We start from the raw sequence: 13,397 nt of genomic DNA, 5'->3' as shown, positions 1-13,397 counted from the left end.
TGGCATATAATTCCAGTTTTGGGCAGAATTACAAGGACTTTGAACTACTTTGCCTAAATTTTCTGATTTGTAACTTGCGTTTGTTTGTTTATTTGTTTGTTTGTTGTGTGTGTCTGTATAAAATGTAGGGGCTCCAGATACTGTTGTTTTCTATTCAATGAGAGTCAAGATCTAGCTAGCTCTGTTTATAAGTTTAATGCTATCACTTTGGGGATATTTGTTGTTAACCTCTCCCAAAAAAATTACTGCAAGCCCTTTACCAAGGTTCACTTTCTGCCCATAATTTGTCAACTTCATCATTAGTTAAAGGCACTATAATTTCAGCTGGGTCTATTCCTGCTAATTAATGAAGTCTCAATTTTCCTTTTAAAAGCTGCTCAGAGATCTTTTCCATATAATTTTTAATTTTTTACTCAGTTTATTTGGTAGAAGTACTCATTCCAGTATAATATCTTCCCTCTACATTAAAATTCCTGTAGGAGAATACCCAAAATGCAACCAAGCTTTGGATCCACATGATCTACATGTGCATCCAATATTTTCTTTTCCACCAAAGTCAATTCTCTTTCATCTTCAGCTGATAATTCTCTTGGACAGTTTAAGTCCCTGTCACTCTCTAAAGTTTTGAACAAATTACTTTATTCATCATTTTTTACACCAATATCAATCCATAGACTGGAAATGTCTGAATATCCTTTGAAAGTCATGAAGTGTCTGTAATCAATTTTTTCTAATTTGCAACTTTTGGCATCTAATTTTTTGTAGACCTATTTTATATCCTAAATAATTAATAGAATCTTCTATTTGTATCTTTTCAGGAGCAGTTTCTAATCCCAACAAGGCAAAATTTTCTTCTTCAGACATTTTTTCTAAAGTATCTACATTTGAATCAACTAGTAAAATGTCATTTTTGTAATAGTAAATTATAGGTTTAGGAAATTGTTTGCATATTACTTCCAATGGCTGTCATGCAAAATATTGGCACAGAGTTGGGCTATTTAACATTCCTTGTGAGAGAACCATCCATTGATATCTCTTGAATGTCTGGTAATTATTATCAGTAGGTACCATGATGGCAAATTTTTCTCTATCTTTTTTTTTTTATAAGGGTATTGAAAAGAAACCATCTTTAAACCATCAATAACTACAAGGGGCCGTCCTTTAGGTAACAGTGTAGGGAAAGGAATTCCAGGGTTTTAGAGTGCCCATTGGCTGAATTACCTTGTTAACTGCTCTTATATCTGCTACCATTCTCCACTTACTAGATTTCTTTTTTAATAACAAATACAGGAGAGTTTTAAGGGCTGGTTGATTCTTCAACATGCTGAGCATGAAACTGCTCTCATAACAGCTGTTCTAAGGCCTGTAGTTTCTCATTTGTTAAAGGCCATTGCTGAACCCATACAGGTTTGTCTGTTAACTTTTTTTAAAGGTAAAGCTGTTGGTGTCTTTGAAAGATCAGCAGCTGTTGTTCCCTGTTCTTGTACAGGATTGTTGATAGTTGGTGACTGTTCTTTACAATACCATCTAATATTGTCCTCAGAAACATGGTACTTTATGGTTTGTTTCTGAGGTTGAAGGAATGTTAATCTGGGTATTTCATTGTTGTAATAAATCACATTCCCATAGATTCATAACCATATTAGCCACATATGGCTTTAATTTTCCTCTCTGTCCTTCTGGCCCTATACATTTGACTCCTCTTGCATCCTGTTTCACTTGAGATGATGTTCCTATCCCTAACAACTGAACATTTACCTGCTGAAGAGGTCAATTTGAATACCAAGATTCTGGTGAAATTATTGTTATGGCCATACCTGTGTCTACAAGACCTTCCATGAGAATGCCATTTATTTGTATTTTTAATTTTGGATTTTGTTCATTTATAGAAGTTTCAAAAACTTCACTTTATGGTTTCTCCTGAATTTCCTGTTCTCTCTGCTATAACTGATATGTCACCCTGAGCAGTATGGCTTATTACAACAGGCATTTGGTTACTTAACTGCTCTGGAAGGGGTTTCTTCTATAATGGTAGTAAAGGACTGAACTGAATTTGTCATTAGCGCATGTGAGAGGCCCCTCAGGGAGTTTCCCAGTGGCAAAGGCAAATGATTACCTTGTCTGTCCCTTGTTGATCTATATTCATTAGTTCAATGTTTGCCTTTACCACACCTTCTGCATATTCCAGAAGGGCAGGGGATTCTGTTGGGATTCTTCCTTGGATAAATATTGTTTCTAGGTACACCCTGTTTACAGTCCCTTTTTAGGTGACCTTGTTTACCACAATTGAAACAACTGACATTACTTTTTCTTCAAACCTCTGGAAATCACCTCTCCTATCCAAGTATCATCATGGTCATGAGATTCAATATTATTTGTATCTTGGATCCATTCTTCCAAGGGTGCTGATCTTGCCTTTAATGGCCTAATTATTCTTTTGCATTGTGCATTAGCATTTTTAAAAGCCAGAGATTCAATTATCTGTCTAGTTTTTGAATTTGTTATCATTTTCTTTACTGCTGAACACAGCCTTTGTAAGAAATCCATGAAGATTTCTTTTGGGCCCTGTATAACTTTTGTAAATAATTCAATTTTCTTTCCTACTTCTTCAATTCTGTCCCAAGCATTCAAGGCTGCCATTTGGCATAAAATTAGGGTGTGGTCATCATATAAAGATTGTCTTTGTGTATCAGCATAATTGCTTTCTCCAAGAAGTTGATCTTGGAAAATTTCAATACCTCTAGTCCTACATCATTGTTGAATTGTCTTAGCCTCATCTTTCCATCAGGTCCTCCATTGTAACTAGGGACTGGCCTCTAATACAGCTTTAAGCAAGTATTTCTAGTCTTCAGGTATAATTGTAGGGAAAATGGGCTGGCCAGAGCAACCCACTCTGACCCTGGAGCCCAGAATTAGCGAAGGATGGCTCAGACAAGGCCAGTAAGAGAAACACAGTTTAGCTTAGATCAGAGCTGTAGTTAGAGTTTTCCTGCCTGGCCCACAGTCAGGACAAATCTCTCTCACCACCAGTCCCATAGTCACTCAGACCTAACCAAGTAAGCACACAGAAACTTACATTGTTTAGAAACTGTATGGCCATGTCAGGCTTCTTGCTAGCTAGCTCTTATATCTTAAATTAACCCGTTTCTATTAATCTATACTTTGCCACATGGCTTGTGGCTTACCGGTGTCTTTACATGTTGCTTCTCATGGCAGCTGGTGGTGTCTCCCTCCAGTCTTCTACTTCCCAGAATTCTCTACTCTCTTGTCCCGCCTATACCTCCTGCCTGGCCACTGGCCAATCAGAACTTTATTTACACAGAGCGATATCCACAGCACAGAGCCATCTCTGCCCCTGTCTAACTGACTTGTGAAACCAACCAATCACAGAGCAGGACAGTAGAATCCTGGCCTTAGGGCTCAGGACCAGAGAAGGAAACACAGTATGTGTTTGGGACCTGAGCCAGAGAAATGAACCAAGGAAACATGCCCTGACTCTGAAACCAGTACCAAAGAAACACTCTTGGCCCCTAGAATCAGAGTCAGTGAATGAAATGTGCCCTGGCCTTAGAGGTAATGTCAAAAAGCTAAGTAAAGCCAGTAAGAGAAACACAGTTTAACTCAGATCAGAGCCATCTCTGCCGCTGCCCAACTGACTTATGAAACTAGCCAATCACAGAGCAGGACAGCAGAATCCTGGCCCTAGGGTCCAGGACAAGGGAAGGAAACACAGCCTGGGTTTGGGACCTGAGCCAGAGAAATGAACACTTTATCCCCAAACCCCAAACCAAGGAAATATACCCTGACTCTGAAACTAGTACCAAAATAACACTCTTGGCCCCTAGAATCAGAGTCAGTGAAAGAAATGTGCCCTGGCCTTAGAGGTAGTGTCAAAAAGTCAAGAAAGACCAGTGAAAGAAACACAGTTTGGCCCTGAAATCAGGGCCATCTCTGCCCTTTGCTCACAAAACTGGCCAATCCCTGGGCAGAAAAAAAAAATTAACCAATCAAATAGACTCTGCCACCTTGACATCCTATATAAACCGCCCTGCCTGGTCAGTTGTGAGTTGTTTTCTCCACCCTACTAGAGGCAGCTACTCTCCTGGACTCCTCCTTCCCAAATAAATCTTTCTCAAAAGAGTTTTGGGTGAAGACCTTCATTCACTGGTGCACAGGTGCACAGAAGAACCTTGCTAGGACATCCCACAGTGGATTGAGCAAGAGGGAGCTGAACAGAAGAACCTTGCTAAGATACCCCATAGTAGACTGAGCCAGAGATTGTGGCTCTCAGGGAGAGGAGCAGGATTGTTGTATCCTGTGAGGAGACCATCCCCCATCACACCAGGTTTAGCCTGACTTTCCCGAAGAATCAAGATACCCTTCCCTGCTGAAGCAGTTCCAGGCTTAACTCCCCTGAGAAGTCAGAAAAATTTCCCTTCCACAGTTGGGCTGTTTCTTTGCACTCCCAGCTGTCAGAGCTGTGTTAAACAGCTCTAGGTATCTGGGACACCTTCAGGGCAGAGCTGCTGTTCTGAGCAGCTCAAGGTGTCCAGGATACCTCACCCTCCAGGGCTGAACTGTCTCCTTGCAGTTTCAGCCATCACAGCTGTGCTACACAGCTCAAGGTGTTGCCTGACTCCCCTGGTAGTCAGGACACCAAACCCAGAGAGTTGCAAAACTTGCATTCTGCAACCAATTTACTAACAATAATTCTATTACAAGTTGACCACGAGTTTAACATTTGCTTCACATATGGAGAATACATACCATATGTATGACACTATAGCTTCTTTGAATCTCCTCAAATCTAAAATTTGCACAGGAGTTCAATCAGCTTGCACACAGCCTTGAGCATTTGGCAGTTCCTGTAAGGTTACTGGATAGATTAAGTTCAGCTGTTTGAAAGCCTTAGGCTGTTTATCTGTAACCAGGTAATGCAATGCTGAGACTGGTTCACCTTAAATTTCTCTGTCTGGTCTGAATTTCTCCATGATCTGTTTTAACAAGTTTTTCTAAAACTTTTATCTCAGCACTCATATTAACTAACCTTTTTAATGATAAAACAAATAATATTTATAATTGATGTTATGCAAATCCCATCAACATTAATTAACTTCTCATGTAATTGTTCCATTTTCAGACCACCTAGTGGGTTATCAAACAGAGACCAAATTCTCTCCATTGTAAAAATATTTCCTATTTTTTTAATGTGGGAAAAAATTCTCTTTTAACTAATTCCTCCCTTTAAGAAATCTTAATTGACTCATCAAATTGGCTGACAATGATGCTTCAGATGTGAGGCTGACTGCTTTTGTCTGGAGCAGTAGAAGCCTGAGCAAGTTTCAAGGTTACATAGTGTGGCAGCAGTCTGAGATGTGGACCAAGAGAGAGCCCACAACCCACTAGGAGAAAAGAGGTCAAAGAGACTCCAGCCCATGTGGGGTGGAGACTTTGACCACATTGCAACTTGAGCCTAAGCCTGAGCTGGGGGCCTGTAGGGCCACCAGCAGCTTCTTAGTGAATTCATGACACAGATGTTGAGTCACCAGATGTAACAAGAATTGCTATATGGTCTTATTAATAAAACACCCAGAACCAGATATTGGGGTAAAAGCTGAAAGATCAGAGAGACAGAGCAGCAAGCTACTAGTCCTTACCCCTACAAAATCTTCTGCTGAAAGAGAGCGAGCTCCTCTCCACCTGCCTTATTACTTCCTCTATCTGCCCAGGTCTATCACTAGTAAGACTGGCAGGGCCAGAGCACAAGGAACACTGCTAGAAAACAGTGTCTTATGCACATGACTGGACAACTGCACTTAGGAACTCAAGCGGCTATGGCTGTCTATGTAAGACTAGTACAAAATCAAGCCAAACCACCTGAGTGGGGAGAGGCTACCCCTAACTTGAGACCTATAAACAACTGGTGGCTTCTGGGGGAGAGAAAGTCTATTTTTTTTCAAGGGTGTGGCCACTCACAGATTGCTCAACTCCAGTGGATGGTCTTATATTCATGTTTAAATGTGCAGCACTAGTTAGATTCCATAGATTATAAAGAAAATATAAGTGTATGTGAAGTTCATGGGGGATTGATAGATGGAGGAGACCAGGAGGAGAAAAAGGGAGATGTCAGGAGTAGATATAATCAAAACACATTTTAAAGGTAAATTCTATACTTAATCATTTTACTGAATTTTATTTGTTTATTAGAGACTGTGCATACAATATCTCACTTCATGATCATTGAAATTTTTTCAGTATGATGCATGTTTGCAATTAAATCCTATTTACACACTTGCTAATAAGATAACAGAAAATTACTCACACTTTAATTGATTTCTTTTTGCAGGCCTGAGGCTAAGCAGGAACATTAATTATCGTCAGTTGAATGCCTTATGTCACATTAAAGAACTGCAGAGCAGGCAAGTTACTCATGAGTTTCCTTTTCTGTCATAGAGAAAGCAATACCACTGCTTGTTTATGGATAAAGTATAGTAATGAGAATGCTCTAACATTCACAAGTAGCTGATTTACCACAAACTGGGCCCTTTTTATTACTTAAAAAACAGTCATAAGGAGAAAGACTTAAATGGTTGAAAACACAAATATTGAGTGCAAACACCTGAGATGGGCATTGGGACATCTGTTTGGAGTGGTCTAGAGAAAGGGAAATAGGAACTAGTCCTTTCCAGAGTTTAAAATTTCTAAGAGGCATGAGAATTGAATACAGAACTTTAAAATGTATTTTGTTGCTATTTTAATTACTGTTCTATTGCTCTGAAGAGACACCTTGACCAAGATAATGCTTATAAAAGAAAGCATTTAGTTGGGAGCTTGGTTACAGTTTTAAAGGGTTAGTCCTTTATCATTATAGGGGAAGCAGATGGGCATGGCCCTGATGCAGTAGTTGAGAGTTTTACATCCTGATCTGCAGGCAGTAGGTCTCTAGAAAGAGACTACATGGGATTTTGAAACCTTAAAGCCCACCCCCAGTGCCATACTTCCTTCAAGAAGACCACACCTACTCCAACAATGTCTACTTCATAATCTTTCCCTAAGGGTTCCACTAACTGGGACGAAGCAGTCAAACATATGAGCATATGTGGAATATTCTCATTCAAACTACATTTCCACTCACTGGCTCCTATAGGCATGTAGCCATATTATAACACAAAATGTTTTCAGTCAAACTTCAAAAGTCCCCATAGTCATTCACAGTCTCAACATTCTCTCAAAGTCTCTTCTGAGACTCAAGGCAATCTCTTAACTGTAACTCAATGTTTAAAAAAAAAGCAAAAAGCAGATCACATATTTCCTACATACAATGGCACTGAATGAACATTATCATTCCAAAACTGAGGAAATACTGGCGCAAAACAAGACCCCCTAGCTGGGCAAACTACAAATTTTGCAGCTCCATATCTGATGTTAAAAAGGTTTATTATATATGGCTCTTACCTTCCAGATTTGCTGACTGCAGCACACTTCTCTCTCTTGGGCCGGTTCCACAGCCTGTTAGAAGCTCTCCTTCACAAGTACCCCAATGGCTCTGGCATTTCCAGAATCTTCAGGTCTCCAGTGAAACCTAGGTTTCACCTTTACAGTTTCATGCAATGATTTCCCTGGGCCTTCCTGCTTGCTCTTTTTCATGTACAAGCCTGACCTAATCGACTTTTTTAACTGTAGAGAAAGAGTCCATAAGCCCTTTTCTGTATCTTTCTTGACTCCAAATACAGAATCAACTGGCTAAGCTGCCCAGTTACCACTGGAACCTGGCACCCTCCCTGAATTACATTTGCATAAAGTTTTTGTTGTTGATAGTTTCCTTTGCCAGTCCGTGGTACCTATTTCTGTCTCAGTTACTATTCTATTGTGGTGAAGAGACATCATGACCAAGGCAACTCTGCTAAAATAAAGCATCCAATTGGCTTGGTTACAGTTTTAGAGGGTTGGTCCATGTTCATTATGGTGAGATGCAGACAGGCTCTGAATATCTGAGCTTTACTTCATGATAGGCAGGCAGAAGGCAGAGAGAGAAACTGAGTCTCAAAGCCTGTCCCCAGTGGCATACATCCTGCAACAAGGACATACAAGGAATGTAATTGTTCCCAAATAGTTCATCACCTGGGAAACAAGTATTCACACATATGAGTCTATGCGGGGGTCATTCCTATTCAAACCACCACAGCTGCAATGCCTTTCCTTCAGCTGTACTTTTGGAATTATAAAGACATAACCACTGTCCACCTACACTCCAACCATTCTTCACTCACATTTGTGTTTACAAAATGCCTTGAGTTTACACATTTTTTCTCTCTCTTCTTTAAAGTACCTCTTAAAGTCATATTTCAGTTCAGTTAGTATTTAGAAACATCTTTTAAATTTTTTAGCAATGTCTTACAAATGAGAAGTAAAGAATTAAACTATATGATTAGCTGGTTGTGGTTGTATGTACCTCTACCTTGATAAAAGACCATTTGAACATAATTCTATTGGTTACCAAGTTGTGTCAATAAGTGAGGAAGATGATCAAGTGAGCTCATAGCAAGAGATTTACATTCCTAAAATAGTTCGAAAATAAGTGTAGAGAATATGACTACACTTGACTAGAGTTGTGTTGTAATGCAACATCTGGAAAGATCACTGATGGCAAGACCTTTTTAATCAGGTAAAGGACTTAATGTTAAATTTACTGGCATCATCAAATAGCATTTTTCTTCAGCTTATTTTGTGTCTTGAGGATAATTTCCACTATGAAAATATGTATATATTTATTCAGCTAATTTACATCAACCTTTGCCTGCTCCCATTGTTGTGAAAGGGCTATCTAATATTTCTTTCAGTTTTCATCAAGAGAATGGATAGATACATCATTATTTGAAAGACAAACTCAGGTGGAAATAATCTATAAGAAGTCAAATGGGTCAAACTTTTATGACTTATTTAATTTAAAACAAAACTGTAAATTGCCTCAAGATAAATTCATAAATACAATTTATCAGTGAACATTTTATGAAGAGTTCGAGGAGAATATGGGGCACATAAAATATTGTGTGGAATATTTCCATCTCTCATGCATAAACCATAAACCTGAGTAGTTTACTTTGATAAACTTTTGTGATTTTTTTCTTTTTTTTCATTATGCTATTTTTTGTTTTTCCTTTTGACTGACCTAGCTATTTCTAGGTTGGGATTTTAGGAGTCTACCAAACTTTTTTTTTCATTTTACCCTGAGTTGTTGGTCAGGCTTACTCCCCTAGACAATACAGCTACAGCCATTGCTCTTAGTTGCCCACCAGAACTGGATGGTAAGGCTGTTGTTGAAGAAGCTACACATTTTGAACACACATTTTGAACAGCTATATTAGAAAATATATAGGTGGTACTGATCTGGAGGCTTCCTTGGCTGGTTTTCCTAGGCTTCAACCTAGACAGGGAAAGGACATTGGAATTTTTGATGAGAAGCATTTTTAAGGGCCAAATATAGGCCAAAAATCTCTTTCATATTTTGCTTTCTAGAGTTCAGCTGTAATAGGGACAGTATGCTATTCATGGTCAGGGAAATGATATATATCAACTAGCCAGCATTTCCTAATTTCTCAACATACTTTCTTTCTCCCTGTCAGACTACACCCTCTCTAACAATAGAAAAATGCTAGTGTTGAAGTCAAGACATCTATTTTACATCATGAATTTTTTTTTTATTGCACATAAACTTGGGAAGATTATTTAAACCCTGTGGGCATCTTTTTCTTATCCACAAATGATAGCTGTATGTTTAAATAGTAACTTTAATTTATAAAAACAGGACTGAATTTTATATTTATTTCAGACTTCTTTACATTTTCCTAGACTGTGTCCTTTTCTTTATGTACAGAGTTAGACTATATCTTTCAATGTTCCATGTAGTTATATGTCACCAAATATAATCACATTGAGGTATAAGGCCTCAGTACATGATATGGTTTTGTAGGGACAAAAAATCAGTCTTGGTAGTTATCTAAATGTAAAAAAAACCCAAAAATTTAAAATGAGAGTTTAGATTTATGCCTATTATAAAAATCATTATAGAAACTGAATACGTTGGGCTCCTAATTATACATTTTAAAATGTACTTTTAATGGATGGGCCAGGACCCTGTTTTTGAGGGCATGCTTGCTTCAGTTTCCCAGCTCCCACCTTATGGTATCTTCTTGTGTACTTTAATCATTGAATGTCACCGTCCCTGAATATAGGAGATACAGTGGTAGGAATACACTACCAGCATAATTTTTCTGACATAGAACACATATTATCAGTATCATAAGGACACTTATGGATTTTCTGAGAATTATGTCATCCCCAGACATAGTACTTGATGCTTCCATTCCACTTCTTGGACGCATTGTTTTCAAATGTCCAGATGATAAACACTGGATTCATATATACCATCTAATTTATGTTGTAAATTCCCAATAATTAGGTGAAGGAGATGTCTGTCACACCTGTAAATGGTGATAGACAAAAGTAAATTAGGTCTCTATATTCTTGGAGAAACTCCTTAATCCACTCCAAAGATGATCTATCCATATCACAGTTTAAAATAGTGTTCTAAGACTTATACCATGGGCTGCATGGGCTACATGTAGATTAAAATAAAGATACTTTTAAGTCCTCTGAGTCTCAGGTTCTTCATGTATAAAATGAGGATAAGCATATTTAAACATACAGATGTAAGAATTAAATGATGTGCTGGATGCAAATTGGTTAAAATAGTGCCTGACATAATCAGAAATAATTTGCTTTTTTTTGTTGGGTCACCATATCTCAGAGGTTAAATGAATGAGGTTTCAAGTCAGTTTAATTTTAATTTTTATTGTATATCCCTCATGTCCTGGCTATACAATGTGGCTAACTATTAAAGTAATAGTATTTTATATGTAAATAGGTATATATCAACATCAGTAGGTTATAAACATATGCAGCGAAACATTACTACACTATATGGTATAGAACAAGTACTGAAGGAAATTAACAGATGATTATTGAATATGAACTTCCAAATACACATATGGGATACTTTGGAAATCCCCCACAGACACAAGTGGACAGATTTAAGAACTGAGTAGATACTTGATCAGTATATGTACATGGTGTGCTATGGGAGTTTGCCAGAGTCCAGCTCTGACCTGCTCCTACCTTTCAAAGGGTTCTTGGGTGCAGGAGAGGGGAATGAAGGAATGAGAGAAAGATGGAAGAAGACAGTAAGAAAGACAGAGGCAATGATAGCTTTGAGAGGGCCCTGGATCAATACCCAGTTGCCCTGAGCTTTATTCAAAAAGGCTTTTAATAATATGCTAAGGGGAGAGGCAAAAGACCTCGCCCTCACAAAATCAAAACACAAAAGAACAGCCAGCCAAGTGTAGAACCTTCCAAACACCTGGTAAACACACCCCTGTCTAAACCGTCTCAGTATGCAGTCCTGCTGGATAAAGCAAGCTCAGATTCTCTGACCCTGAGTAATTTGGGCCTCAACAGTGTGAGAAAATAACTAAAATACTGAATGAATTAAACCACACTAACATTTTACTGTTTGAATCGAGGTAAATAAAGTAAGATTTTAAATTACATATAATTTATTTTGTGTGAAATATCAATACAATGTTTTAGAAACTACAGTCTGGAGAAAAAGAAATTGCTGCAAATATTTCAATGTGTCACTGTTTGCACTGACAAAAAAAACAAGAAAAAGATTTTTATTGAGGGATTTTATACTTATTGCCATGAACCAAGTATTGACCAAGATATTTGTCATTGTTCAGTCTGAAAGATGGCCATTTTTACTAATTTTTGAAATGAGCTGTCAAGATAAATGTTTGGCATTTCAGATATTGACAACACTTTATGGTGGCTGTCACTTGAAAATTGAATGAGGCAGATTTTCTAGAAACTATGGTTATTACCCAACATTTCATGATAATTTGCCCTAATTCCATAGATCTTGTTTATTGGTATGTCTGTAGTAGAAGAATTCTCTCAGGAGAGGGTATTTAAAGTAGAGAAGTCTACCCTTCTCCACTAGAGAAGTTTGTGATTTATCAGTAAGAGATAACTGAACCTCTACTTACCAAACCCATCCTAGATTATTCCAGAGTGGGAAATGCTGAGGATTTTCACATAACAGTTTTTTACTACAGACCTAAAAAATTGTTTATGAGGTTTTCATTAATCATTGCAAAGATTCAGAGAACTACAATCCCTGGTTATGAGTATGTAAGGGACTTCAGAATCACTTTGGAGAAATTTTTATTATGTTATATTAAATAGCAGATTTATTCATTTGCAGAAATAAAAAGCTTGACATAAAATTAATACAGAATTAATGTATTATACTAATGCTCTTTTAAAAAAGCTATCATGTGTTATACTGACACTTATTTTCTTTCTTTTTCTTAAGCCGGCATTCTCCCCATAATTTGACAGCTCACAATGAATTCATGAAGCAATATCCTCAGATATTTGTACATGAAAAAACAGTATTGCCTAAAATTCCCCAACAGAGTGAAAAAAGGTAAAATGTCCTATTTTGAAAATGAAATCTATGTGTGAATGTATGAGTGCTTTTTAGGATTGTCATGTATTCATGTTGCATAGTGCTGCTGAGTTTCATTATTCAAGTATATCATATCCTGTAACATATCCCCCTCCCCATACCCACTCTCTGCCCTCTCTTATGCTGTTTATTCTCTTAGTCTCATTTCTAATTTCTTTCCACATATGCATATATTATATATTTAAGTGATTTTTATGAATCTATGTAAATTACAGGATCCATAAAGTAAATAAAAAATTATGTTTTGTTTTTATGAGTTTACCCATTTTACTTAATATAATCATCTTTAATTGCATCTATTTCTATTACAAACAACCTAATTTTATCTAGTTTTTTTGACTGAGTAAAGCTCTGTTGTACATATTCTACATTTTCTTGTTCTAGCTATCTGTTGATAGTCAGCTAGGCTAGTTATAAGCTAGACTATTGTAGATAGTGTTGTAATAAACACAGATGGACAAGTGTCTCTGTCATGTGCTAATATAGTGTGCTTCAGCTATATGCCCAAAAGTTGCACAGCTGGCTCATTATATATTGAATAGTTTGTGTTCCCTGTGATCCTCTCAAACTAATGTCTTAACCAAAAAAAAATGCAATAGTTCCATCACTTAATGAAAGGACGGGGAGAGAGGGGCATTTCAGCTATCCATAAGTTCCTCATGCCACCTTATACTATAGGCTAAGCCTAGCCATAATGGTACATTATGAAACATTCCAAAATGACTCAGCTTCCTTCTCTGTCCACCAGCTGTCATGGTGGTTCCTTAGCATTATAAACAATCCTCCTGGAACCATAAGTGCACATAAA

At 37.5% G+C, this 13,397-nt stretch overlaps 1 protein-coding gene across 1 annotated transcript in view; it reads left to right on the top strand.

Moving 5' to 3' along the window:
• Cnbd1 (cyclic nucleotide binding domain containing 1) overlaps positions 1 to 13,397 on the top strand; it is a 362,101-nt gene that overhangs the window by 24,792 nt on the left and 323,912 nt on the right. The window contains exons 2-3 of the mRNA XM_036179374.1: positions 6,347 to 6,419; positions 12,434 to 12,547. Of these exons, the coding sequence (XP_036035267.1) occupies positions 6,347 to 6,419; positions 12,434 to 12,547 (187 nt within the window). The remainder of the gene's footprint in view (positions 1 to 6,346; positions 6,420 to 12,433; positions 12,548 to 13,397) is intronic.

The sequence above is a fragment of the Onychomys torridus genome, chromosome 2, assembly GCF_903995425.1.
Source record: "Onychomys torridus chromosome 2, mOncTor1.1, whole genome shotgun sequence".
Classification (NCBI taxonomy): Eukaryota; Metazoa; Chordata; class Mammalia; order Rodentia; family Cricetidae; genus Onychomys; species Onychomys torridus.
The sequence above is the reverse complement of the archived record's forward strand: the minus strand, read 5'-3'. Positions and strand labels throughout refer to the sequence as shown.